The 26,347-nt window shown below is 40.8% G+C and overlaps 1 protein-coding gene across 1 annotated transcript; it reads right to left on the bottom strand.

Moving 5' to 3' along the window:
* Window positions 1-1,500: 1,500 nt before the first annotated feature.
* Window positions 1,501-26,147, bottom strand: LOC119527317 (cytochrome c oxidase assembly factor 7). Its single transcript, XM_037827218.1, has 3 exons — window positions 25,954-26,147; window positions 21,661-21,801; window positions 1,501-2,764 (listed from the first exon to the last, which is right to left on the bottom strand). Exons 1-3 carry the CDS (start codon window positions 26,057-26,059, stop codon window positions 2,316-2,318), a joined length of 696 nt encoding a protein of 231 aa, XP_037683146.1. The 5' UTR covers window positions 26,060-26,147; the 3' UTR covers window positions 1,501-2,315.
* Between the last annotated feature and the right edge of the window lie 200 nt (window positions 26,148-26,347).

Raw genomic sequence — 26,347 nt, 5'->3', positions numbered from 1 at the left:
ATAACCCGGCACACCACTGGTTAACCTAATTCTTCAAAATGATGAAATCCATTTAAATGAAAAGGTCTGATTTTCTTTTTTGATCTGCTATTTTTCTTTCTTGCGATAAAGTTTATAAATAGTGAAATGCACATCCATTAAGTGTACAATTTAATAGAGATTTCACAAGTGTATATACTTGTGTGAGCACCCTGATGAAGTTATAGAGTATTTCCATTATCCCAGAGAATCCCCTGACCTCTTTCCAGTCAATTCACAACCCCCACAGGCAACGTCTGTTCTTATTTCTATAACCATAGGTTAACTTTGCCTGTTCTTGAACTTCAGGTAAAAGTAGTGTAATTTTTTTTTGTGATTGGGTTCTATTTTTCAACATATAATTCTGAGATTCATCCATGTTGCTGTGTTTCATCAGTTTATTATTTTTTATTGCTATAGTATAGTATTGTATAGCATGCCATTATATGAATATAGCACATTTTGTTTACTTTTTCCTGCCAATTAACATTTTTATTGATCTAAGTTTGGTACTATCATGAATTAAGCTTCAATGAACATTCCTGAATAAGTCTTTTTGTAGACAATTGTTTTAATTTCTTTCAGATTAAGATCAAGGAGTGGAATAGGGTAGGTCCAAGTCCAATTTTGTTAGCAAAACTGTCAAACATTTTTCCAAATTAACTGTACCACTTTACGCTCCCATCATTAAAATATGAAAATTCCAATTGCTCTACATTCTCATCAATAATTGGTGTTGTCAATCTTATCAATCTTACCCATTCAGGTGGGTGTGAAGTGGTACCTTATTTTTTTTTAATTTATGCTTTTCAGACGATTAATAATGTTAAGAGTCATTTTACATCGTTATTGGCCATTCAAAAAGTTGTGATTGAAAAAAAAAAAAACACCACCATTGGGCCAAAGAATGTCAGTAGGTGGTGAGAATGCTGAAGGGCAATTGTTTCTTTCTTCTTTTCTTCCAGATTTCCAAATTGCATATAATAGCAACATATGACTTTTATAACCAAAACCCTCAAACCTTACACTTTTAAAATATTTAAGTCTTTACAGAGTTTAATTTAAAAACTACTTTACATTTTTTATTGTGGTAAAATAAACATAAGTTAAAATTTACTATTTTAACCATTTTTGAGTGTACTGTACATTTTTAAAATGAACTTGATGCCTTCTAAAGTCTATTCCCTGAACTTAAGGAAAGTCTCTCTCTTCTTTCAATTTGAGAAGCTGGCCAGCTGTGCTTACAGACTTTCAACCACACAGCAATCCTTCCTTCTAGGACAGATGCTGGAAGTCTAAAACAGTAGGTGGTGACACAAATAATGCTGCTGTTATCAGTAGGACTATGACAAGTTCGCCCCCTGGTGACAAACTAGAGAGATAAACAAAAAAGCACAGCAAAATGGCATGACCTATGGAGAACAATGCTCTCTACCCCACCAGAATCTGGAGTGAACACAACAAAGAACACAAACTACTAGCTCAAAAAAATAGTTTATTCACAGGGTCAGTTTAAAAGGTTAAAAAGGTTCAGTTCTGGGCGACGAACGTGTCAAAGTCCTTGGTTACAAATTCCTAGCCTTCATGAAGTTACCTTGTGAATAATCTGCTCACTCAGCATGATGGGTTGTGCTAGGTGAGTAGACTGGGGATGTGAACGTCTCCTCTAGAGGAAGACAAGCTTATATTTCATCCTCTTTAGCAACCCTGAAACATAATGACCTTTAACCTTTACGTTGTTCCTCCTGACCTCTGTAAATTTATTTAAGAGATCTTCTAAAGGCATAAAGGAAGCCCACATCAGTGATTATATAAGTCAGAGGGTAGCAGTCATGACTATTAAACTGTTCTTAGCTCCTTAAGCCCTCTAATTATGTAAATCAATATACTTTCTAATTTTGAAGCCCCCTCTTTAAAAACAAAAATAATAGTAACTATGATTCCTTTAGGCCCCAGGCTGCTAATTTCTCTGACTTCCTGTTATTTGTGTGTGCCCCCTGTCCCATTCTCTATTTGTTCCTGTTTTTCATAGAGCTGCAACAGTCTGGGAGCCAAGACCTCGTAAATGTGGGTGTCTTCACAGAATACACCCAGATAAAGGAATAATGACTGATAACATTGCAGGCTGCTTCCCAGGAGGTGACACTCTGGAGCAATGGTCTATGTAACCAGAGCTGCTGGTTTCAAGTCCCAAGTCTTCCTGCTCAAGCAGCTTGACCTCCAAGGGCTGCATCACAGGCCTCAGAAATCATCGGTTCCAGCCTCAAGCTGTCTGTCGTTGCGGAGAGTGGGCCGCCCTAGCCGAACGTTAAGGGCTGGACACTTTTCTGCTGTTCTTTGTGCAGCTGCCGGGCCCGATTTTTTAGCTCCTCGGCCTTGGCCTCATCTTTATCGACACCATCGCCGAGCCTGCACATGCGGCTGGCATTGGCACAAGCCCAGATATGGCCCAGGTCACAGGCTTTCATTGAGTACTTCCATGCCAGGCTCATGTCCTTGGGGAAGCCAGGGGCACCCTGGAGGAACATGGCACTGAGGTTGAAGCAGCTGGTGGCATAGCTGCCATCACAGGCCCTTGTGTAGTAGTCCCTGGCCTTCCCCAAGTCAGGCTGGCCATCCTCATTGACCTGTCCATCATGTGCCAGGAGACCAACATTGTGACATGCCTCCACAGACTTCTTTCCCGGCTTCTCACATGCCATCAAAAAGCAGCTGGATGCAGCTTTCAGGTCCCGGGTTAGTCCACCTGGGAGGAAGGAAAGGAAAGAAAAAACGTAAACCCAATCCAGTACAGAACCTGAATGTTTCAGGCCAAACTTAGGGAACACTTCCTGAATAAAGTTCAAATACTGTGAGACAGCATGAGAGAGGTTTCCTCGTAAAGTGCACAGACTTCCAGCTTTTTTGGCCATGGAAACTTCTGTTCAAATGCTATCTTAAGAGCAGGTAAAGGAGATGAAAAATGGGAATGATAATATCTACTTCATGGAGTTACCACAAGTAGCAAGTACATGGCATCTTATAAGCACTTAACGAAATGTTTGTTACTTTAAATATATACTGAATGTCTACTATTTGCCAACCACAGTGCTAGGTTCTAAAGAACAGGTACTCCTTGCCCTTGTGAATCTTATGGTTTAGTGCAATAACTATACAAATAAATGTGTGATTATAATAAGGGTGACAAGTGTATAGAGGAAAAGTACAGGGTACTATATCAAGGCCCTGACCTAGACTAAGAGGTGAGGTCAAGGAAAACCTATGTTAGGAAGTGACATTTGGGCTCTGATCTAATGGGAAAAAAAATAAAGAAAAGGAAACATGGAGTGGAAGTTGTTCCAGTGAGTGGGAATAGGTTACAAAGAGTACGGTAGCCAATGTGGCTGGAACCCAGAGACCACTGGGGAAAGAGGAAGGCAGGGGCAAGATCATGCAGAGTCAGGTGTGCCTATTAAGGACCCTGAACTTAATCCTAAGAGCAGTGGAAAACGGGTAACAGGCTATTTTAAGCAGAGTTGGTAGCACGGCTTGCATTCCTCTTTAACTTTTTTTTCATGAAAAATTTAAAACCTCCATGTATCAATACTCCTTAAAAAGTATAAACATTTCAACTCTTTTAACATTATTTCTTACAGTGAATTTTGGGGGTAAAATTCACATAACATGGAATAATCATTAACCACTTTAAAGTGTACAATTCAGTAGCATTTAGTACATTCACAATGTTGTGCAACCATCACTTCTTATCTAGTTCCAAGACATTTTCATCACCCCAAAAGGAGACCCTGTACCCATTAAGCAGATCCTTCTCATTTCCCTCTCCCCCGGTCCCTGGAAACCACTAGTCTTCTTTCTGTTTCTTACGATCTACTGATTCTGGCTATTTCATATAAATAAGATCTTTTTTTAAAGTCTTTGGCTGCTATGTCCAAAATCTGGCCTTTTTCATTGATGGTTTTTATGTTTTACCTCAATCCTTTGGATGGGGTCATCATTTCCTGTTTCTTTGTATGTCTTGTAATCTTTTGTTGCACACTGTACATTTTAATGCTTTAACTGCAATTTAGTTCCTGAGCTGTCTGTTCTTTAAAGTTTGTATCCAGCTGGTGATATGACAGAGATCTCCTTGAATGCCAGGAGCTAAAAACAAACAAGCCAATGCAAAAAAAACACCTTTCACAGTCTCTGCAAACTGATTTTGTGTTGGCTGGTGCTCTCCTTCAAAGCTTAACCCGAACCTGAGGAACAGCCTGAGGCAAAAGTGCAGAATCCTCTCTGGTCTTTTCTGAGCATGCATCTTTGTCCTGGGCATGCACCCATGGCCTTAGGAATCCCCCCTCCGTCTCCCTCCCCGCTTCGTTTGTCTTAAAGCTGGTAATCCTTTGCCCCAGGCTACTGCAATTTGATTATTTCTTACACTGATTTAGCTGCCCACAAGCTGCTTTTGTGTGGGGGGCAGGTCCTGGGATGGCGAGCCAGAGATTAGTACAGTATAGCATATGGCATAGGGGTTACTCTGCTCCTTCTGGAACTGGGATCAGGGACCCACACTGAGAGTGCAGGCTGGTTCTGCCCAAGCCAGGGAGGGGATGGGGAAAGGGCCAGTAATGGCATCACAAGGTTTTTGTACCATTTTTAAGTTGCCTTTTTCTTGATTCAGAGTTTGTCTAGTTACTGCAAATCTTTAACTGCTTTCCAGAGCTCTAAGAAAGATGGTTCTGCCAGTTTTTGCTGTTTAAAGATTCTGTGGATGGATGGAAAATGTTCCACTTTGCCACCTTGGTGATGTCAACCCAAAAATAAAATCATACAATATGCAACCTTTTGTGTCTGGCTTCTTTGACTTAGCATAGTGTTTTTAAGGTTCATCCACACTGTAGCATGTATCATAACTTCCTTCCTTTTATGGATAAATAATATCTACTGTATGGATATATCATAATTTGTTTATCCATTCATCAGTTCATGGACATTTGGTTGTTTCCACTTTTGGGCCATTGTGAACAGTGCTGCTGTGGACCTTCATGTACAAGTTTTTGTCTGAATACCTGTTTTCAATTCTTTTTGGTATTTATCTAAAAAGCGGAATTACTGGATCATATGGTAATTCTATATTTAACTTTTTGCAAAATCTCTAAACTTTGTACCACCACTTTACATTCCCATCAGCAACATACGAGAGTTCCAACTTCTCCACATCCTCACTAACACTTGTTATTATGTCTTTTTTATTACAGCCATTCTAGTGTGCATAAAATGCACAAATCATGGCTGATTTGCATTTCTCTGATGGTAAGTGATGTGGGGTATTTTTTCATGTGCTTATTTTATTGGCCACACATCTCTCCTTTGGAGAAATGTCTATTCAAGTTATTTGTCCATTTTTAAATTAGGTTGTTTTTTTATTATTGATTTGTAAGAGTTTGTATATATACTCTAAATACAAATCTCTTATTACACATGATTTGCAAATATTTTCCCCCAATATGGGTTGTCTTTTCACTTTCTAAACATTTTGTTTATCCATTCATCTGCAGATGGATATTTGGGGTGTTTTCACCTTTTGGCTATTATGAATAATGCTGCTATGAACATTACTGTATAAATATCTGAGTCTCTGCTTTCAATTCTTTTGGATATATACCTAGGAATGGAATTGCTGGATCATATGGTAATTCTATGTTTAATTTTTAAAGGAACTGCCAAATTGTTTTCCACAGAGAATGAACCATTTTACATTCCCACCAAGAACTACAAGGGTTTCAATTTCTCCACATCTTTACCAATACTTGTTATTTTCTGTCTTTTTGATAACAGACATCCTAATAGGTGTGAAGTGGTATCTTATTGTGGTTTTGATTTGTATTTCCCTAATGACTAATGATGTTGAACATCTTTTCATGAGCTTTTTGGACATTTGTATATTTTCTCTGGAGAAGTGTCTACTCAAGTCCTTCGTCCATTTTTGAACTGGGTTGTGTATCTTTTTGTTGTTGAGTTATAACATTTCTTTATATATTCCACATACAAGTCCCTTATCAGATATATGATTTGCAAATATTTTCTTTCATTCTGTTGTCTTTCACTTTCTTGACAGTATCTTTTGATGCACAAAACTTTTTAATTTTGATGAAGTCCTGTTTCTTTTATTTCTTGTTTTTGGTATTATATCTAAGAATCCACTGCCAAATCTAAGGTCATGAAGGTTTACTCCTATATTTTCTTCTAAGAGTTTAAAAGTTTAGCTCTTATATTTAGGTCTTTGATGCATTTTGAGTTAATTTTTTTATATGGTGTAAGTAGAGGCCCAGCTTCCTTCTTTTGCATGTGACTATCCAGTTGTCCACCAGCACCATATGTTGAAGAGACTAGTCTTTCCCCATTCATGTCTTGACAACCTGTTAAAAAGCAATTGATTCTAGATGTATGGGTTTATTTCTGGACTTTGAATTCTATTCCATTGATCTGTAATGCCTACCTTTATGCCAGTACCACACTGTTCTGATTATATTAACTTTGCAGCAAAGTTTTGAAATCAGGAAGTGTCAGTCTCAACTTTATTTTTCTCTTTCAAGATTTTCTGGCTAGTCAGGGAACATTATTTTTTTGTAGCTATTACTCCAAGTCCACCACCAAGAAATAACCATCATCATTAAGTAAACACTGTTCCAAACATCTTGGTAGCATGTACCAAGATTAAATGCTGGCTGGCTGTACCTTAATAGAAGTACTTCGAAAAATGCATCTTACATGCTATTTGTAAGTTAAAAAAAAATAATTTTATTTGAATTTATCAGAAGAAAACTAAACTGAAGTAAAACTAAATAAATTGCTGAACTTCAAATGATTATTTCTTTACCACAGAGAAATTTCCTAAACGGACTCCAAGAGTTATGAAGAGAATAAAAAACACGAAAAGATTGGAGTCTGATGAGAAATCAGTGGTAATTCTTACTATTGTTCCTGTGAATATAATGTGTCTTTTTCTCTGGTTGCTTTTAAGATTTTCTCTTTATGTTTGGTTTTCAGCAAATTAACTGTAATGTGCTTAAATGTGATTTTTCTAGGTTTATCCCGCTTGAGTTTACTGAATCTATGGGCTGATATTTTTCATCAAATTTGGAAAATTATCAAATATTTTTTTCTGCCCCAATCTGTCTCGCTCCTCTCTCCCCCCTTCTGGAACTCCGATATACATTTACTGAATCTAGGCAGCGTAACACTAGGCCACAGTCTTAAGAAGGCCCCATACAGATCTCATGGAGCTCCTTCTCTGTGCAGCTCCTTCCTCTCTAGTATCCTGCCCTGCAAACTCCAGATGCCTCAGGAGTCCTAAACCCTGATCTCTGCCCCTTCAGTTCAGCAAGACTGCCCTACTCCACTTGGCCTCCACCTCTTTGTGCCTAGTCTGGAAATCACCTCTAGGAGAAAGCCCAAGCAATCGTGGGTGGGGCTCATTTTCTGTGTTTCTCTTCTCTCAGGGATCACAGTCCTGCACTGCCAGTTGTCCAAGTCTGAAAGCAATTGTTTCAACATATTTTATCCAATCCATGGTTTATATTTTAAAAGTTCATTTTAGTTGCCTTGTAGAAGGAAGTCTGGAAACTTACATGAATCTCCTCACTGTAATCCAAGCAGGAGAGGGCAGTGGTTTGGATAAGAATCGTGGCAGTAGAGAGGAAGAGAGGTGGAAGATTTAGACATATTTTGGAGATAGACTGGCCATGAGCTACTAAGAAAGATGTCATTTGCTAAACTGGAAGACAATGGGGGTGTTAATAAATTAGAGGAAAAAAAATAATTTACAGAGTCCTCATAATGAACATGTTATGTTTGAGATAACTGAGAACTCAAGTTTGAATTGTCCAGTAAGAAATCAACTATGCAGTCTGGACTACAGATAAAGATTTGTTTGCAATTATCAATGTTAACATATCTGAACTTCCATTTCCTCCTCTAAAGTAATCCTACTTTTTAGAAGAGGAAATTGAGGTCCCTCAATAAAAAGGAAAAAAAAAAAAAATCGCGCTTCATTATCACTACTTAAGAGACCACTACTCTTTATTTTGGGGATATTTCTCCCCAGTACCTTTTCTATGCAGTTTGGTCTTGCTTTTTTTTACATATTGTAATTATAAGCCTTTTTCATTTCCCATTAGAAACCTTTCTTAACATCTGTTTTATTGGCTGCAGAATATTTCATCAAAGAGATTTAGCAAAATTACTTTACATTTCCTTTTGTTGAACATTTAAGTTGCTTCACAAAACCAGTTCAGAGCTGATTTCATAGATGGAAACATCTGGCCCAGTATTTCCTGGGTCACTAACTATGCAACCTAAAAACACATCTGCAGTAACCAAACAAACCATCCTGTTCACACTGATAGAATGTTTTACAATTTAACAAAGCAGTCACATTCATAATCTCATTTGATGCTCAGAAAAATCCTAAGAAGGTATGGGCAGGTGTTAAAATTCATTTTGCTGAGGAGGCAAATGTCTTTCCTGAGGCCGCAGTGTCAATCAGTGCTCAAAGCAGAACTAAAAGTGAGGTTTTTGACTTCCCCCTTTTCTTCCTGCTCCAAGTTATTGCTTTGTAAAGTATGTGTCAAGAAGGACACTGAGGGAGAGGCGGGGCAAGATGGCAGACTGTGAGCTGTAAGTTTTAGTTACTCCTCCATGAAAGTAGGTAAAAGCCAGGAACCTGCGTGGACTGGACACCACGAGCATCTGTCTTTGGGCATACTTCATACAACACTCATGAAAATGTCGAACTGCTGAGATCAGCGAAATCTGTAAGTTTTTGCGGCCAGGGGACCCGTGACCCCTCCCTGCCAGGCTCAGTCCCGTGGGAGGAGGGGCTGTCAGCTCCGGGAAGGAGAATGGAGAACTGCAGTGGTAGCCCTTATCGGAAACTCATTCTACTGATTCAAACTCCAACCATAGATAGACTGAGACCAGACACCAGAGAATCTGAGAGCAGCCAGCCCAGCAGAGAGGAGACAGGCATAGAAAAAAAACAACAACGAAAAACTCCAAAATAAAAGCAGAGGATTTTTGGAGTTCTGGTGAACACAGAAAGGGGAAGGGCGGAGCTCAGGCCTTGAGGCGCATATGCAAATCCCGAAGAAAAGCTGATCTCTCTGCCTGTGGACCTTTCCTTAATGGCCCTGGTTGCTTTGTCTATTACCATTTCAATAACCCATTAGGATCTCTGAGGAGGGCCCTTTTTTTTTTTTTTTTTTTTTTAAATCCTTTTTTTTCTTTTTCTAAAACAATTACTCTAAGAAGCCCAATACAGAAAGCTTCAAAGAATTGCAATTTGGGCACGTCAAGTCAAGAGCAGAACTAAGAGAGCTCTGAGACAAAAGGCATAATCCAGTGGCTTGAGAAAATTCACTAAACAACACAACTTCCCAAGAAAAGGGGGGGTGTCCGCTCATAGCCACCATCCTGGTGGACAGGAAACACTCCTGCCCATCGCCAGCCCCATAGCCCAGAGCTGCCCCAGACAACCCAGTGTGACGGGAAGTGCTTCAAATAACAGGCACACACCACAAAACTGGGCGTGGACATTAGCCTTCCCTGCACACCTCAGCTGAATGTCCCAGAGCTGGGAAGGTGGAGCAGTGTGAATTAACAAAGCCCCATTCAGCCATCATTTGAGCAGACTGGGAGCCTCCCTACACAGCCCAGCAGCCCAGAACTGCCCTGGGGGGACGGCACTCACCTGTGACATAGCACAGTCATCCCTCAACAGAGGACCCGGGGTGCACGGCCTGGAAGAGGGGCCCACTTGCAATTCTCAGGAGCCATACGCCAATACCAAGGACTTGTGGGTCAGTGGCAGAGACAAACTGTGGCAGGACTGAACTGAAGGATTAGACTATTGCAGCAGCTTTAAAACTCTAGGATCATCAGGGAGATTTGATTGTTAGAGCCACCCCCCCCCGCCCAGACTGCCCAGAAACACGCCCCAAAAACAGGGCAGGCAACACCAACTACACACGCAAGCTTGGTACACCAAATGGACCCCACAAGACTCACACCCCCACACACCAAAAAGGCTAAGCAGGGGAGAACTGGCTTGTGGAGAACAGGTGGCTCGTGGACGCCACCTGCTGGTTAGTTAGAGAAAGTATACTCCACAAAGCTGTAGATCTGATAAATTAGAGATAAGGACTTCAATAGGTCTACAAACCCTAAAAGAACCCTATCAAGTTCAGCAAATGCCACGAGGCCAAAAACAACAAAAAATTATAAAGCATATGAAAAAACGAGACGATATGGATAACCCAAGCCCAAGCACCCAAATCAAAAGACCAGAAGAGACACAGCACCTAGAGCAGCTACTTAAAGAACTAAAGATGAACAATGAGACCATAGTAAGGGATATGAAGGATATCAAGAAGACTCTAGAAGAGCATAAAGAAGACACTGCAAGACTAAATAAAAAAATGGATGATCTTATGGAAATTAAAGAAACTGTTGACCAAATTAAAAAGATTCTGGACACTCATAGTACAAGACTAGAGGAAGTTGAACAACGAATCAGTGACCTGGAAGATGACAGAATGGAAAATGAAAGCATAAAAGAAAGAATGGGGAAAAAAATTGAAAAAATCGAAATGGACCTCAGGGATATGATAGATAATATGAAATGTCCGAATATAAGACTCATTGGTGTCCCAGAAGGGGAAGAAAAGGGGTAAAGGTCTAGGAAGAGTATTCAAAGAAATTGTTGGGGAAAACTTCCCAAATCTTCTAAACAACATAAATACACAAATCATAAATGCTCAGTGAACTCCAAATAGAATAAATCCAAATAAACCCACTCCGAGACATATACTGATCACACTGTCAAACATAGAAGAGAAGGAGCAAGTTCTGAAAGCAGCAAGAGAAAAGCAATTCACCACATACAAAGGAAACAGCATAAGACTAAGTAGTGACTACTCAGCAGCCACCATGGAGGCAAGAAGGCAGTGGCACGATATATTTAAAATTCTGAGTGAGAACAATTTCCAGCCAAGAATACTTTATCCAGCAAAGCTCTCCCTCAAATTTGAAGGAGAGCTTAAATTTTTCACAGACAAACAAATGCTGAGAGAATTTGCTAACAAGAGACCTGCCCTACTGGAAATACTAAAGGGAGCCCTACAGACAGAGAAACAAAGACAGGACAGAGAGACTTGGAGAAAGGTTCAGTACTAAAGAGATTCGGTATGGATACAATAAAGGATATTAATAGAGAGAGGGGAAAAATATGGCAAACATAAACCAAAGGATAAGATGGCCGATTCAAGAAATGCCTTCACGGTTTTAACGTTGAATGTAAATGGATTAAACTCCCCAATTAAAAGATATAGATTCGCAGAATGGATCAAAAAAAATGAACCATCAATATGTTGCATACAAGAGACTCATCTTAGACACAGGGACACAAAGAAACTGAAAGTGAAAGGATGGAAAAAAATATTTCATGCAAGCTACAGCCAAAAGAAAGCAGGAGTAGCAATATTAATCTCAGATAAAATAGACTTCAAATGCAGGGATGTTTTGAGAGACAAAGAAGGCCACTACATACTAATAAAAGGGGCAATTCAACAAGAAGAAATAACAATCATAAATGTCCGTGCACCCAATCAAGGTGCCACAAAATACATGAGAGAAACACTGGCAAAACTAAAGGAAGCAATTGATGTTTCCACAATAATTGTGGGAGACTTCAACACATCACTCTCTCCTATAGATAGATCAACCAGACAGAAGACCAATACGGAAACTGAAAACCTAAACAATCTGATAAATGAATTAGATTTAACAGACATATACAGGACATTACATCCCAATCACCAGGATACACATACTTTTCTAGTGCTCACGGAACTTTCTCCAGAATAGATCATATGCTGGGACATAAAACAAGCCTCAATAAATTTAAAAAGATTGAAATTATTCAAAGCACATTCTCTGACCACAATGGAATACAATTAGAAGTCAATAACCATCAGAGACTTAGAAAATTCACAAATACCTGGAGGTTAAACAACACACTCCTAAACAATCAGTGGGTTAAAGAAGAAATAGCAAGAGAAATTGCTAAATATACAGAGACGAATGAAAATGAGAACACAACATACCAAAACCTATGGGATGCAGCAAAAGCAGTGCTAAGGGGGAAATTTATAGCACTAAACGCATATATTAAAAAGGAAGAAAGAGCCAAAATCAAAGAACTAATGGATCAACTGAAGAAGCTAGAAAATGAACAGCAAACCAATCCTAAACCAAGTAGAAGAAAAGAAATAACAAGGATTAAAGCAGAAATAAATGACATAGAGAACAAAAAAACAATAGAGAGGATCAATATCACCAAAAGTTGGTTCTTTGAGAAGATCAACAAGATTGACAAGCCCCTAGCTAGACTGACAAAATCAAAAAGAGAGAAGACCCATATAAACAAAATAATGAATGAAAAAGGTGACATAACTGCAGATCCTGAAGAATTAAAAAAATTATAAGAGGATATTATGAACAACTGTATGGCAACAAACTGGATAATGTAGAAGAAATGGACAATTTCCTGGAAACATATGAACAACCTAGACTGACCAGAGAAGAAATAGAAGACCTCAACCAACCCATCACAAGCAAAGAGATCCAATCAGTCATCAAAAATCTTCCCACAAATAAATGCCCAGGGCCAGATGGCTTCACAGGGGAATTCTACCAAACTTTCCAGAAAGAACTGACACCAATCTTACTCAAACTCTTTCAAAACATTGAAAAAAAATGGAACACTACCTAACTCATTTTATGAAGCTAACATCAATCTAATACCAAAACCAGGCAAAGATGCTACAAAAAAGGAAAACTACCGGCCAATCTCCCTAATGAATATAGATGCAAAAATCCTCAACAAAATACTTGCAAATCGAATCCAAAGACACATTAAAAAAATCATACACCATGACCAAGTGGGGTTCATTCCAGGCATGCAAAGATGGTTCAACATAAGAAATCAATCAATGTATTACAACACATTAAAAACTCGAAAGGGAAAAATCAATTGATCATCTCAATAGATGCTGAAAAGCATTTGACAAATCCAACATCCCTTTTTGATAAAAAACACTTCAAAAGGTAGGAATTGAAGGAAACTTCCTCAACATGATAAAGAGCATATATGAAAAAACCCACAGCCAGCATAGTACTCAATGGTGAGAGACTGAAAGCCTTCCCTCTAAGATCAGGAACAAGACAAGGATGCCCGCTGTCACCACTGTTATTCAACATTGTGCTGGAAGTGCTAGCCAGGGCAATCTGGCAAGACAAAGAAATAAAAGGCATCCAAATTGGAAAAGAAGAAGTAAAACTGTCATTGTTTGCAGACGATATGATCTTATATCTAGAAAACCCTGAGAAATCGACGATACAGCTACTAGAGCTAATAAACAAATTTAGCAAAGTAGCGGGATACAAGGTTAATGCACATAAGTCAGTAATGTTTCTATATGCTAGAAATGAACAAACTGAAGAGACACTCAAGAAAAAGATACCATTTTCAATAGCAACGAAAAAAATCAAGTACCTAGGAATCAACTTAACCAAAGATGTAAAAGACCTAAACAAAGAAAACTACATAACTCTACTAAAAGAAATAGAAGGGGACCTTAAAAGATGGAAAAATATTCCATGTTCATGGATAGGAAGGCTAAATGTCATTAAGATGTCAATTCTACCCAAACTCATCTACAGATTCAATGCAATCCCAATCAAAATTCCAACAACCTACTTTGCAGACTTGGAAAAGCTAGTTATCAAATTTATTTGGAAAGGGAAGATGCCTCGAATTGCTAAAGACACTCTAAAAAAGAAACACGAAGTGGGAGGACTTACACTCCCTGACTTTGAAGCTTATTATAAAGCCACAGTTGCCAAAACAGCATGGTACTGGCACAAAGACAGACATATAGATCAATGGAATCGAACTGAGAATTCAGAGATAGACCCTCAGATCTATGGCCGACTGATCTTTGATAAGGCCCCCAAAGTCACCGAACTGAGCCATAATGGTCTTTTCAACAAATGGGGCTGGGAGAGTTGGATATCCATATCCAAAAGAATGAAAGAGGACCCCTACCTCACCCCCTACACAAAAATTAACTCAAAATGGACCAAAGATCTCAATATAAAAGAAAGTACCATAAAACTCCTAGAAGATAATGTAGGAAAACATCTTCAAGACCTTGTATTAGGAGGCCACTTCCTAGACTTTACACCCAAAGCACAAGTAACAAAAGAGAAAATAGATAAATGGGAACTCCTCAAGCTTAGAAGTTTCTGCACCTCAAAGGAATTTCTCAAAAAGGTAAAGAGGCAACCAACTCAATGGGAAAAAATTTTTGGAAACCATGTATCTGACAAAAGACTGATATCTTGCATATACAAAGAAATCCTACAACTCAATGACAATAGTACAGACAGCCCAATTATAAAATGGGCAAAAGATATGAAAAGACAGTTCTCTGAAGAGGAAATACAAATGGCCAAGAAACACATGAAAAAATGTTCAGCTTCACTAGCTATTAGAGAGATGCAAATTAAGACCACAATGAGATACCATCTAACACCGGTTAGAATGGCTGCCATTAAACAAACAGGAAACTACAAATGCTGGAGGGGATGTGGAGAAATTGGAACTCTTATTCATTGTTGGTGGGACTGTATAATGGTTCAGCCACTCTGGAAGTCAGTCTGGCACTTCCTTAGAAAAACTAGATATAGAGCTACCATTCGATCCAGCGATTGCACTTCTCGGTATATACCCGGAAGATCGGAAAGCAGTGACACGAACAGATATCTGCACGCCAATGTTCATAGCAGCATTATTCACAATTGCCAAGAGATGGAAACAACCCAAATGTCCTTCAACAGATGAGTGGATAAATAAAATGTGGTATATACACACGATGGAATACTACGCGGCAGTAAGAAGGAACGATCTGGTGAAACATATGACAACATGGATGAACCTTGAAGACATAATGCTGAGCGAAATAAGCCAGGCACAAAAAGAGAAATATTATATGCTACCACTAATGTGAACTTTGAAAAATGTAAAACAAATGGTTTATAATGTAGAATGTAGGGGAACTAGCAGTAGAGAGCAATTAAGGAAGGGGGAACAATAATCCAAGAAGAACAGATAAGCTATTTAACGTTCTGGGGATGCCCAGAAATGACTATGGTCTGTTAATTTCTGATGGATATAGTAGGAACAAGTTCACAGAAATGTTGCTATATTATGTAACTTTCTTGGGGTAAAGTAGGAACATGTTGGAAGTTAAGCAGTTATCTTAGGTTAGTTGTCTTTTTCTTACTCCCTTGTTATGGTCTCTTTGAAATGTTCTTTTATTGTATGTTTGTTTTCTTTTTAACTTTTTTTTTCATACAGTTGATTTAAAAAAGAAGGGAAAGTTAAAAAAAAAAAAAAAAGAAAAAAGAAAAACAAGGAAAAAAAAAAAAATGTAGTGCCCCCTTGAGGAGCCTGTGGAGAATGCAGGGGTATTCGCCTACCCCACCTCCATGGTTGCTAACATGACCACAGACATAGGGGACTGGTGGTTTGATGGGTTGAGCCCTCTACCATAAGTTTTACCCTTGGGAAGACGGTTGCTGCAAAGGAGAGGCTAGGCCTCCCTATATTTGTGCCTAAGAGTCTCCTCCTGAATGCCTCTTTGTTGCTCAGATGTGGCCCTCTCTCTCTGGCTAAGCCAACTTGAAAGGTGAAATCACTGCCCTCCCCCCTACGTGGGATCAGACACCCAGGGGAGTGAATCTCCCTGGCAACGTGGAATATGACTCCCGGGGAGGAATGCAGACCCGGCATCGTGGGACGGAGAACATCTTCTTGACCAAAAGGGGGATGTGAAAGGAAATGAAATAAGCTTCAGTGGCAAAGAGATTCCAAAAGGAGCCGAGAGGTCACTCTGGTGGGCACTCTTACGTACACTTTAGACAACCCTTTTTAGGTTCTAAAGAATTGGGGTAGCTGGTGGTGGATACCTGAAACTATCAAACTACAACCCAGAACCCATGAATCTCGAAGACAGTTGTATAAAAATGTAGCTTATGAGGGGTGACAATGGGATTGGGAATGCCATAAGGACCAAACTCCACTTTGTCTAGTTTATGGATGGATGTGTAGAAAAGTAGGGGAAGGAAACAAACAGACAAAGGTACCCAGTGTTCTTTTTTACTTCAATTGTTCTTTTTCACTCTAATTATTATTCTTGTTATTTTTGTGTGTGTGCTAATGAAGGTGTCAGGGATTGATTTGGGTGATGAATGTACAACTATGTAATGGTACTGTAAACAATCGAAAGTACAATTTGTTTTGTATGACTGCGTGGTATGTGAATATATCTCAATAAAATGATGATTAAAAAAATAATAATAAAAAAAATAAAATAAAATAAAATAAAAAAAAAAAAAAAGAAAGGACACTGAGCGTGTTTTCTGGAAAGAGGGAAAAATTAAAAAAAAAAAAAAAATTAGAATATCCTTTGGCTCAGAACTAGGCAGAGAATCAACAGTACTGGCTATAAAGCCAAGACTATAAAATCATGGCAGGGCAAAAAAATGCTAAACAACAGTCCAAAGTACTTGATTAGCAAAGATCAGCTGGCGATCTTCGTGAGACATGACTCCCAGAAGTGTAAATCTCCCTGGCAACGTGGGACATGACACCTGGGGATAAGCCTGGACTTGACATCGTGGGATTGAGAATGCCCTATTGACCAAAATGGAGAAGTGAAACAAAATAAAGTTTCAGTGGCTGAGAGTTTTCAAATGGAGTTCAGAGGTTATTCTGGAGGTTATTCTTACGCATTATATAGACATCCCTTTTTAGTTTTTAGGGTATTGGAATGGCTTGAAGGAAATGCCTGGGGCTGTTGAGTTGCAACCCAGTAGCCTTGATTCTTGAGGACTACTGTGTAACTATATATAGCTTACACGGTGTGACCATATGATTGTGAAAACCTTGTGGCTCACACTCCCTTTGTCTAGTGTATGGACAGATGAGTAGAGAAATGGGGACAAAAATTAAACGAATAATAGGGGGAACATGCTGGGATGTTTGGGGTGTTCTTTTTACTTGTATTTTTATTCTTATTTTTATTTTTTTGGGAGTAATGAAAATGTTCAAGGATTGACTGTGGTGATGAATGCACGGCTATATAGTGGAACTGTGAGCGGTTGAGTATACACTTTGGGTGTGGGCATGTATCTCAATAAAACAGAATTAAAAGAAAAAAAAGATCAGCGGGCGAGGTTTTCTGTGACCACTCAGCTTACACCTAGAAAAATGTATCGTATTTAAGAATGCCAGTTTAACAGAGGATCAAGTATTGTTCTCTGAACACTGTGTGTTCTTTCACATCTGCTCATCTTCTCTCTGCCTGGGATATTCTCTATTCCACTTTCAAACAAAATTTGCTCTGTCTCATCCAAAGACCAACCCCAAAGCTCCCTCCTTCATGACAGTACCCCCTGATGATGACAGGATTGTTCCCAGCACTAAACTGCTCCGGTATTTCACATCTCTCTCTGAAGACACTGATCAAACTCTCCCAGGTGCAACAGGTATTGGCAACAATATTTCTGTCCCCCCCCCCACTCGTCTTTACCCAAATTCATTATTTCATCGGGTACAGGAAATATGTGGTAGATAGCAGTCCTAGTGCATCCCGCTGCCTTTCCCATGCTCGGGACCAGGTGTGTTGGCCTGGTGGGGTAAAACAACCCCTAGGAGAAAAGGTGACTGCGGTACGTTCCTTCTGGTATTGTCCCGAGCAACTGTAAATATTCACTAGAGAAGGTGTGATTCTGGTGGACATGTTTTATGACATCAAGCTCACACCCCAGTACATTTGTCCTTGGTGGAGAGGGAGCAGGATTCCTCCACACAAACACAAGAGAGGGGTGGTGCACACAGAACGTCTAGGGAAATGGCTATGGATCGAGTACAGCTAGCTATGGGGAACCGACACCAACTAGTCAAGCTGACCTTGCTCTGCCTCTCCTCTTTGTGAGTAAACATCTTTCCAGCAGAACTTGTGTGCGAGTCGTGCTTATGCTGGCAACCCTGTCACCTGTATTGAGTGGGGTGACATCTCTTTAGGTGTCCCTCCTTCTGACTCACCAGATACTAACAGTTTGCTCAATAAAGGATCACTTTGGCAAAAATTAAGCCTCAATGCACAGTCATTAAATCATATAAGTTCATCAATAAGAGGTGGAAAAATAATTTCACAGCCTCTTTCGTTTTCCCTGATTACATAAGGCACTCAAAGTCCTTGTAGAAAATATAGCAAAATATGGTATAAGGACAAAAGGAACTCAAAACTCTACTAAGACATTCATCCAGAGACAACAGCTAGAAACTTTTTGTGCACATTGTATTATGTAGCTGAGGTGATATCATTTGTAATTTTTTATTCAAGTTTCTTCATTAAACATTATATCATAACCATTTCCCCATATCAACAAAAATTCTTCAAAACATTTTTTAATGGGCTGTATAATATTCTATCCAATAGAATTATCATTACTTATTTAACTACACTTCAACTACTGGGATACATGTTATTGTTATTGTGTTTAAATTTATATAATGTAGTCATACAGTACTGTGAATAATAAATTAATAAAAATAAAATTCTGACAGATAAATAATGTGAGGGTGAATATCTTTGTACCTAACCTTTATCCACATTTCCAGTTATTTCCTTGGGAAAGGTTACTAGGAGTCAAAGAAATGCCCCTCTGTTCCAGCAAGGGAAGCTGATATTCCTGTTGATGTTTAACTTTTCTTTAAAACAGAGACCACTACAGGCCCAGTTCTAGTTTGCTAATGCTGCCAGAATGCAAAACACCAGAAACGGATTGGCTTTTATAAAAGGGGGTTTATTTGGTTACACAGTTACCGTCTTAAGGCCATAAAGTGTCCAAGGTAACACATCAGCAATCAGGTACCTTCACTGGAGGACGGCCAGTGGTGTCCAGAAAACCTCTGTTACCTGGGAAGGCACGTGGCTTGTCTCTGCTCCAAAGTTCTGGTTTCATAATGGCTTTCTCCCAGAACGTTCCTCTCTAGGCTGCAGTTCCTCAAAAATGTCACTCTTAGTTGCACTTGGGGTATTTGTCCTCTCTTAGCTTCTCCGGAGCAAGAGTCTGCTTTCAATGGCCGTCTTCAAACTGTCTCTCATCTGCAGCTCCTGTGCTTTCTTCAAAGTGTCCCTCTTGGCTGTAGCTCCTCTTCAAAATGTCACTCTCAGCTGCACCAAGTTCCCTCTGCCCGTCAGCTCATTTATATGGCTCCACTGATCAAGGCCCACCCAACGAGCAGGCCAAAACTCCATGGAAATTATCCAATTAAGAGTCATCACCCACAGTTGGGTGGGGCACATCTCCACAGAAACACTCAAAGAATTACAATCTAATCAACACTGATAACATCTGCTCACACAAGATTACATCAAAGATAATGACGTTTGGGGGATACAATATATTCAAACTGGCACAGGCCCCATGTGCCACGTGAAAGCAGAAATGGTTCATGCAGCTCCAGAAAAGTAATAAAGGAATCATTTTCATCAGGCTTTTGCTGAGCATCTTGCCAAACCAGGGCTTGGTAGGACACTTGGAACAAGGGACAAATCAATAATACCATCTTCAAGAAGTTCATAATATAGCAAGGGAAAAAAATAGCTGCCTATTCCTTATTTGTTGTGGTTTAAAATATGTCTATAAATTTTTTGATATCCGTGGTGGTTTGAACCTGTACGTACCAGTATTTGGGGAGAGCATGACTGCTGTTCAAGCACTTAGAAGGGGTAGGACTGCCACTTCATCAGGCCCAGAGGACAAAACATCATTCCACAGATGACGCTCAGACCTTGGAATCTAATGCAGTAAGCCCTGCTGGGTTTCAGAATTGTTTGGTACCTGTGACCCCTGTTTTTCCTTCCAATTTCTCCCTATGGGGATGGGAACATTTATCCTATGCCCGTCCCTCTATTGTATATCAGAAGCAGGTAACTTGTTCTCTAGGTTTCACAGAGGGGAATTGTGCCCTTGGACAGACCACATTCACAACTGATTCTGATGGGACTTTGTACTAAGCATTGTTTCTGAGGTGCTTTAAGGTTTTTAGGATATTGTGATGGAATGAATGTATTTTGCATCCAGAGGGTGAAGGGTGAAGTGTGGTGGTCTGAAGCTAGATGTACCCAAGAAAAACATGTTCCTAAATTTAATCCATTCCTGTGGTTGCAAACCTACTGTTTAAGTAGGACCTTTTGATGAGATTATGTCAGTTAACATGTAGCCCAGAATGGGTCTTAATCTCATTACTGGAGTCTTTTATCAGGGGAATAAAATTCAGAGGAAAAAAAGCCATAGGAAGCAAGAAGCTGAACAGCAACAGAACCTGGCAGAGAAGAAAGAGACCAGGAGATGCCACCACATAAGGTCCAAGGATCACTGGCAGCCAGCCCCAGCCCCAGCATGCCACAGTCTTCAGGAAGGAAGCATCACCTGATGATGCCTAGATCTGGACTTTCTCTTAGCTGCAAAACTGTAAGCAAATCAATTCCATTGTTTAACCTGATCCATTTCATGGTATTTGCTTGAGCAACTAGGAAACTAAACACTATTCCGCCTTCGAGTGGTAGAATTTAATTTCTCTCCCCTTATGTGGGCTAGACCTAATAACTCACTTCTAATAAACAGAATGTGACAGAAATGAAAAAAATGTGACTTCTAAGGGTAGGTCATAAGACATTGTGGATTCTATTTTGCTCTCTCTCTTAGATCCCTTGCTCTGGGGGAAGCCGGCTGCCATGTCATGAGGACACTCAAGCAGCCCTATGGAGAGATCCACGTGGCGAGGAAAGACAGATGTGTCAGTCCACCAACAGCTGTGTGAATACACCATTTTAGAACTGGATCCTCCAGCCCCAATCAAACCTTCAAATGACTGCAGCCCTGGCTGACATCTTCACTGCAAACTCATGAGAGCCTCTGAGCCAGAACCACTCAGCTAGGCTGCTCCCAAATCCTGACCCAATGAAACTGTGAGACAGTAAATATTTGTTGGGGTAATTCATTAGCAACAGATAACTCAGACACTACTCCAGTGATAACTGCAATTAAGGCTTAAGGAGCAAAGATAGAAGAAAGGGAACTAATAACTATTGATCCCTTACTGTCTGCAGGCATTGTGCTGATGTCTTTACTCACATTATCTTATTAAATCCTCAAACAACACTATGAGGCAAATACTATTTTCCCCCATTTTAAATGTGATGAAACTGAGGCACAAGGTTAAAGTGACTGTCTCAAGGTCCTACTACTTGCAAACAGCACTCTCTCAGGTCTGCATAACTTGAAATGCTATGCTCTCCCTGCCCCTCCCCCAATACCCTGCTGATCCTGTCTCCAAAGCGTCCTACAATACACTTCCCCAATGCCTGTGAGATCCCCTCCAAAGAGGGCTTAGCATGAGGCCCAGAATGTAAGGCCAGCATTGGTGTCAATGACAAGGACCAAAGAAAGCAGGTCTCTCCTTACCTTTCCCAGTCACATAATAGGCCCCCAGTTTGTAGCAGCTATCACTGTGCTGGTTCTCTTCACAGTTGAATTTCAACACTTTGGCAGCCTCATCAAAATTCTTCTGGATCCCTTCCAAATAGTCCACTAGCCGGTAGCAACCTGTGAGGAGATGTTCATATTTGGAGCTGCTGCTCAGTGGTGGGGATGGCCTAGCTTTGGTAACTTGATCTTACCACAAAGAAGGTAGGTGATGTTCAGCTACTCCAACAAATGGCATCATCTCCCCTTAGCCAGGGACTGAACAATGTAGGGACTGGGAAGATGTCAGCCCTGTACTGGCTGGACCACTCACTAGCCTTTTTTTTTTTTTTTTTTTTAAATAAATTCAGTTTTATTGAAATACATTCACACACCATAAAATCATCCATGGTATACAATGCACTGTCCACAGCATGATAACATAGTTATGCGTTCATCACCACAATCTTATCTCCGAACATTTTCCTTACATCAGAAAGAACCAGAACAAGAATAAAAAATAAAAGTGAAAAAAGAACACCCAAATCATCCCCCATCCCACCCCATTTGTCCTTTAGTTTTTATCCCCATTTTTCTACTCATCCATACACTAGATAAAGGGGGTGTGATCCACAACGTCTTCACAATCACACTGTCACCCCTTGTAATCTACATTATTATATAATTGTCTTCAGGAGTCCAGACTGCTGGGTTGGAGTCTGGTAGTTTCAGGTATTTACTTCTAGCTATTCCAATACATTAAAACCTAAGAGGTGTTATCTATATAGTGCATAAGAATGTCCACCAGAGTGACCTCTCAACTCCATTTGAAATCTCTCAGCCACTGAAACTATTTCGTCTCATTTTGCATCCCCCTTTTGGTCAAGAAGATACTCTCAGTCCCAAGATACCGGGTCCACAGTCATCCCCCGGAGTCATGTTCTGCATTGCCAGGGAGATTTACACCCCTGGGAGTCGGGTCCCACGTAGGGGGGCAGGCAGTGAGTTCACCTGTCAAGATGGCTCAGTCAGAGAGAGAGAGGACCACATCTGAGCAACAAAGAGGTACTCAGGGGGAGACTCTTAGGCACCGTTACATGCAAGTTTAGAGTCTCCTTTGTGGTAATGAGCTTCATAAGGGCAAGTCCCATGCTCGAGGGCTCAGCACATCAAACCGCCAGTCCCAATGTTTGTGACAACATCAACACCAGTCCAGGTGAGGATGTCCAACACATCCGCATCTTCCCCCAGATCCTCGGGGCTGGGGAGGGGGAGGCTGTAAATATATTTTTTATTATCTGCCCAATTACTCTGGGATGTGTCACTATTTCACTCCAGCCTATACTAACCTACCATATCTCACTTCCTATTCAAAGTTCCATGCAATTGCCACTCACTAGCCTTTTTGCTCTCTGTCAGCCAGGTCTTAAGACCCACTGGCTTACAGGACTGAAACTGCCAGCTTTGGAACTTCCCTTCATGAAGTTCAGCAATAAAACATTGAAAGAGGCCCATGGGTAGTCTTTGTAGCAGCAAAAAGGGGATGCTGCCATGACTGTACCTTACTCTGCAACCAAGTGGGGAACGTGACGCCCCAAGAGAGTAGGGATGGCAGCTACCCAAGGAGCTAGAAATGGTCTCCCTGTCATCAGCAGTCTCCCAGGCCCAGTGAGTCTCCCTCCTTAACATCTGCCCCCTCTTTCCTCTCCTAATCATCCCAATGACAGTGCATAACATTTCTCATTCATTTTCATTCAATAAATATTTCAGCATCTGTGTGCATATATATATACCAGGCACCATTCTAGTCGCTGGGGATACAGTCACTTGCCATCCTAAAACTTATACTCTAGAGAAGGAAACAGACAATAAATAAGTAAATTATTGAACAAGATGTTTTCAAAAAGTAATAAATGTTATGGATGAAATAAACCAGGATGATATTATAGTTTGTTGTGCATGTTGGGGAAACGGCTAACATAGACTGAGGAGGTGATGTTTGAGCTGACCTATATGAAAGCTTTAACTATTTAAAGACATTGAAATGGGAAGGGGTAGAAAGTCCCAAGTCAGGATGCAGTAAACACAAAGACCTAAATGAGAGAATAAGTTTGGCATGAATAAGGTGTAATGTGGCTGAACTGAGAAGGAAAAGGGCAAGGAATGAGAAGAGGAAGACAGGGAACATAGGAGGAAGTTAGGATTTTATTTCAGGAGCAACAGGAAACTACTGGAGGATTTTAGGCAGGGGAGTGATATGATCAATTTGCATTTTTAAAAGGTTACTCTGGTATTTATGCTTGTATGTGTTTGGATGAGAATGGAGGAAGTTAAGCGTGAATGGATAATACCTGTTATTTTTGTTGTTTAAAAATCTAATAAATAATACTTAATAAAATAATATAAAAATTAAAATATTACTTTGCAGGTAGAGAATCGATGATAAGGGTTTGAGAGTGGAAAAGATGAGTTAGAAAGTTATTTCAGTTATTCAGGTGTGGCAGAATGAATTATGTACCCCAGAAACACATATTCTTAATCTTAATCCATTGCTGTGGGTTTGAACTCATTATAAATAGGACCTTTCAAAGAGATTATTTTTAGTTAAGGTATGGTCAACTCTATCAGGATGGGTCTTAATCCTGTTACTGGAGGCCTTATAGAGAAGGGCACAGAAAGCCAGAAAGAAACTGGAAGTCAACAGAAGCTGGAGGGGGAGAAGACATGGCCACGGGACAGAAAATCCAAGGACCAAGGATTACTGGCAGCCAGCCCCAGAAGGCCATAGTCTTTTGGGGGAAAAAGTATCACCCAGCTGATGCTTCAATTTTGGACTTTTAGCCTCAAAATCGTGAGCCAACAAGTCCTGGTTGTTTAAGGCAACCCACTGTATGATATTATTTTAGCAGCTGGAAAACTAATATACCAGGTGAAAGATTATGGTGATTTTCAGGAAACTACTATACCAGGTAGCTATAGCAACTATAGCCTCCTTCCAGGTCCTCCTCCTAAACTTCCCACAGCCAGTCCTTCTTATATGCCCACCCTGCCCTCTTCCATTGCTCTGTATATTCTCCACAGTACACTACCATGAACTCTCTCCTCAGACAACAGGTATGACTCTCCATTGCCTACGTAAAATAAAGTCTAAATTCCTTACCCTGACATTCAGAGCCTGCCACACTGTGGTTTCAGACTCCCTCCTCAAACTTACTTCTGACTACATTGTGACCCTCAAACTCCCAAAAGACAATATTTTCTTCTTTTACCATCTCCTCAATTTAACCAACACTTACCTGCCCCCCTTCAGACCCCACCCCAGAAGTCTTCCCCTACCACCCACCTCCTCAGTGACTAACTTCTATGACTCCCATCTACACTGAAGACATGGACCAGCCCTCAAAGAACCCGAGTTCTTTTTAAGCCATCACACTGCAAAGCAACTACGGGTAGTGGGTTAACTAAAAAATGGCCGTCTTGTTCTAGAAACTAGACTGCAAATTACCAGAAGGTAAGGTCAGTGCCATTTTTTCCCCTTTAAAAAATACAAAGTAGGAAGAAGAAAACCTAAGTGGCCCCCTCTGGACACTACCATCTACCCATACACTCAAGTCAATGAAATGTTAACAGAACACGCAGGGCACACTCCTGCCCAGGGCCTTTTCATTAGGTTTTACCTCTTTCTGGCATAGAGCTGCATGATTCACTTTCTCACCTTCTTCAAGCTTTGTTCAAATGTCACTTTCTCAGTGACTTCTCCTGACTGCTCTATTTAAAACTGCATTCTCGAACCCCTCACCTTGCCCTTCTTCCCAGTGCACTTACCAGTTTCCAACACATTATTTCATTTATTTCCTTATGTTTCTCTCTGAACCCCCTACTGCCACCCCACCCCACACACATTAGAATGTAAGATTCACAAGGACAGAGAATTTTATCTGTTCTCTGCTGTGCCCCCAGCCTCTCCGCCCAACATACGCCAGGCAAGTCTCCTTCTCCTTTCCTGCCCCCACCTCAAGGTTCGAGCGGGGCAGAGCATTCCTCCTCTGCGAGCCCCAAAAGTCCTCGTGGAACCCAACATTCTCCCCGCCCCCGACATACACACACTCACACACACACATACACACACACATACACGGTCGTCAAGGCCTCACAGCCTCGGCAGCAACGCGTCTTCAATCCGCCACGTGACCCCTTCCAGATGCCCTGAGAGGTCGCTCACCCGACCTTCCTGCCCCACACTTCTTCCCCATGTGTCCCGGCATGTTCCCCCACCGCGCCGGCGGCACTCACCGTCCGGGTCCTTCTCGCGGTAGCACTGATAGTTGCACTCCACTTCCATGTTCTCTAGAAACGCCTTCACCTGCTCCTCGTCCTGGAAGTCCACCACGCCAGCCATACCGCTTGCTCGCCCAGTCGGGTTTGCCACGCCGCTTTGCCTGCCCAGCCGGGGTTATACGGCCCTTCTGCTCCGGGGAAAGCCGCACACCCACCTCATGATCACGTGAGCCAGGCGAGGGGGCGGGGCCTGCGAGGGGCGGGGCGCCAAGTTCTGCGCGGGCGGGGTGAGTGCCGAAGGCCTAGCCCTGCAGACTGGGCTTCCTGTTAGTTCCCCAGCGGTTAGTCTTTGACGGTCAACTCCTTTCCTTTGCTAACCCCATTCCTAAAAACGATGGAAGTGTTCCTG

This window comes from Choloepus didactylus, chromosome 2 (genome assembly GCF_015220235.1).
Source record: "Choloepus didactylus isolate mChoDid1 chromosome 2, mChoDid1.pri, whole genome shotgun sequence".
In the NCBI taxonomy this organism is placed as follows: Eukaryota; Metazoa; Chordata; class Mammalia; order Pilosa; family Megalonychidae; genus Choloepus; species Choloepus didactylus.
Note: the sequence above shows the minus strand (reverse complement) of the source record. Positions and strands in the feature narration are given on the sequence as shown.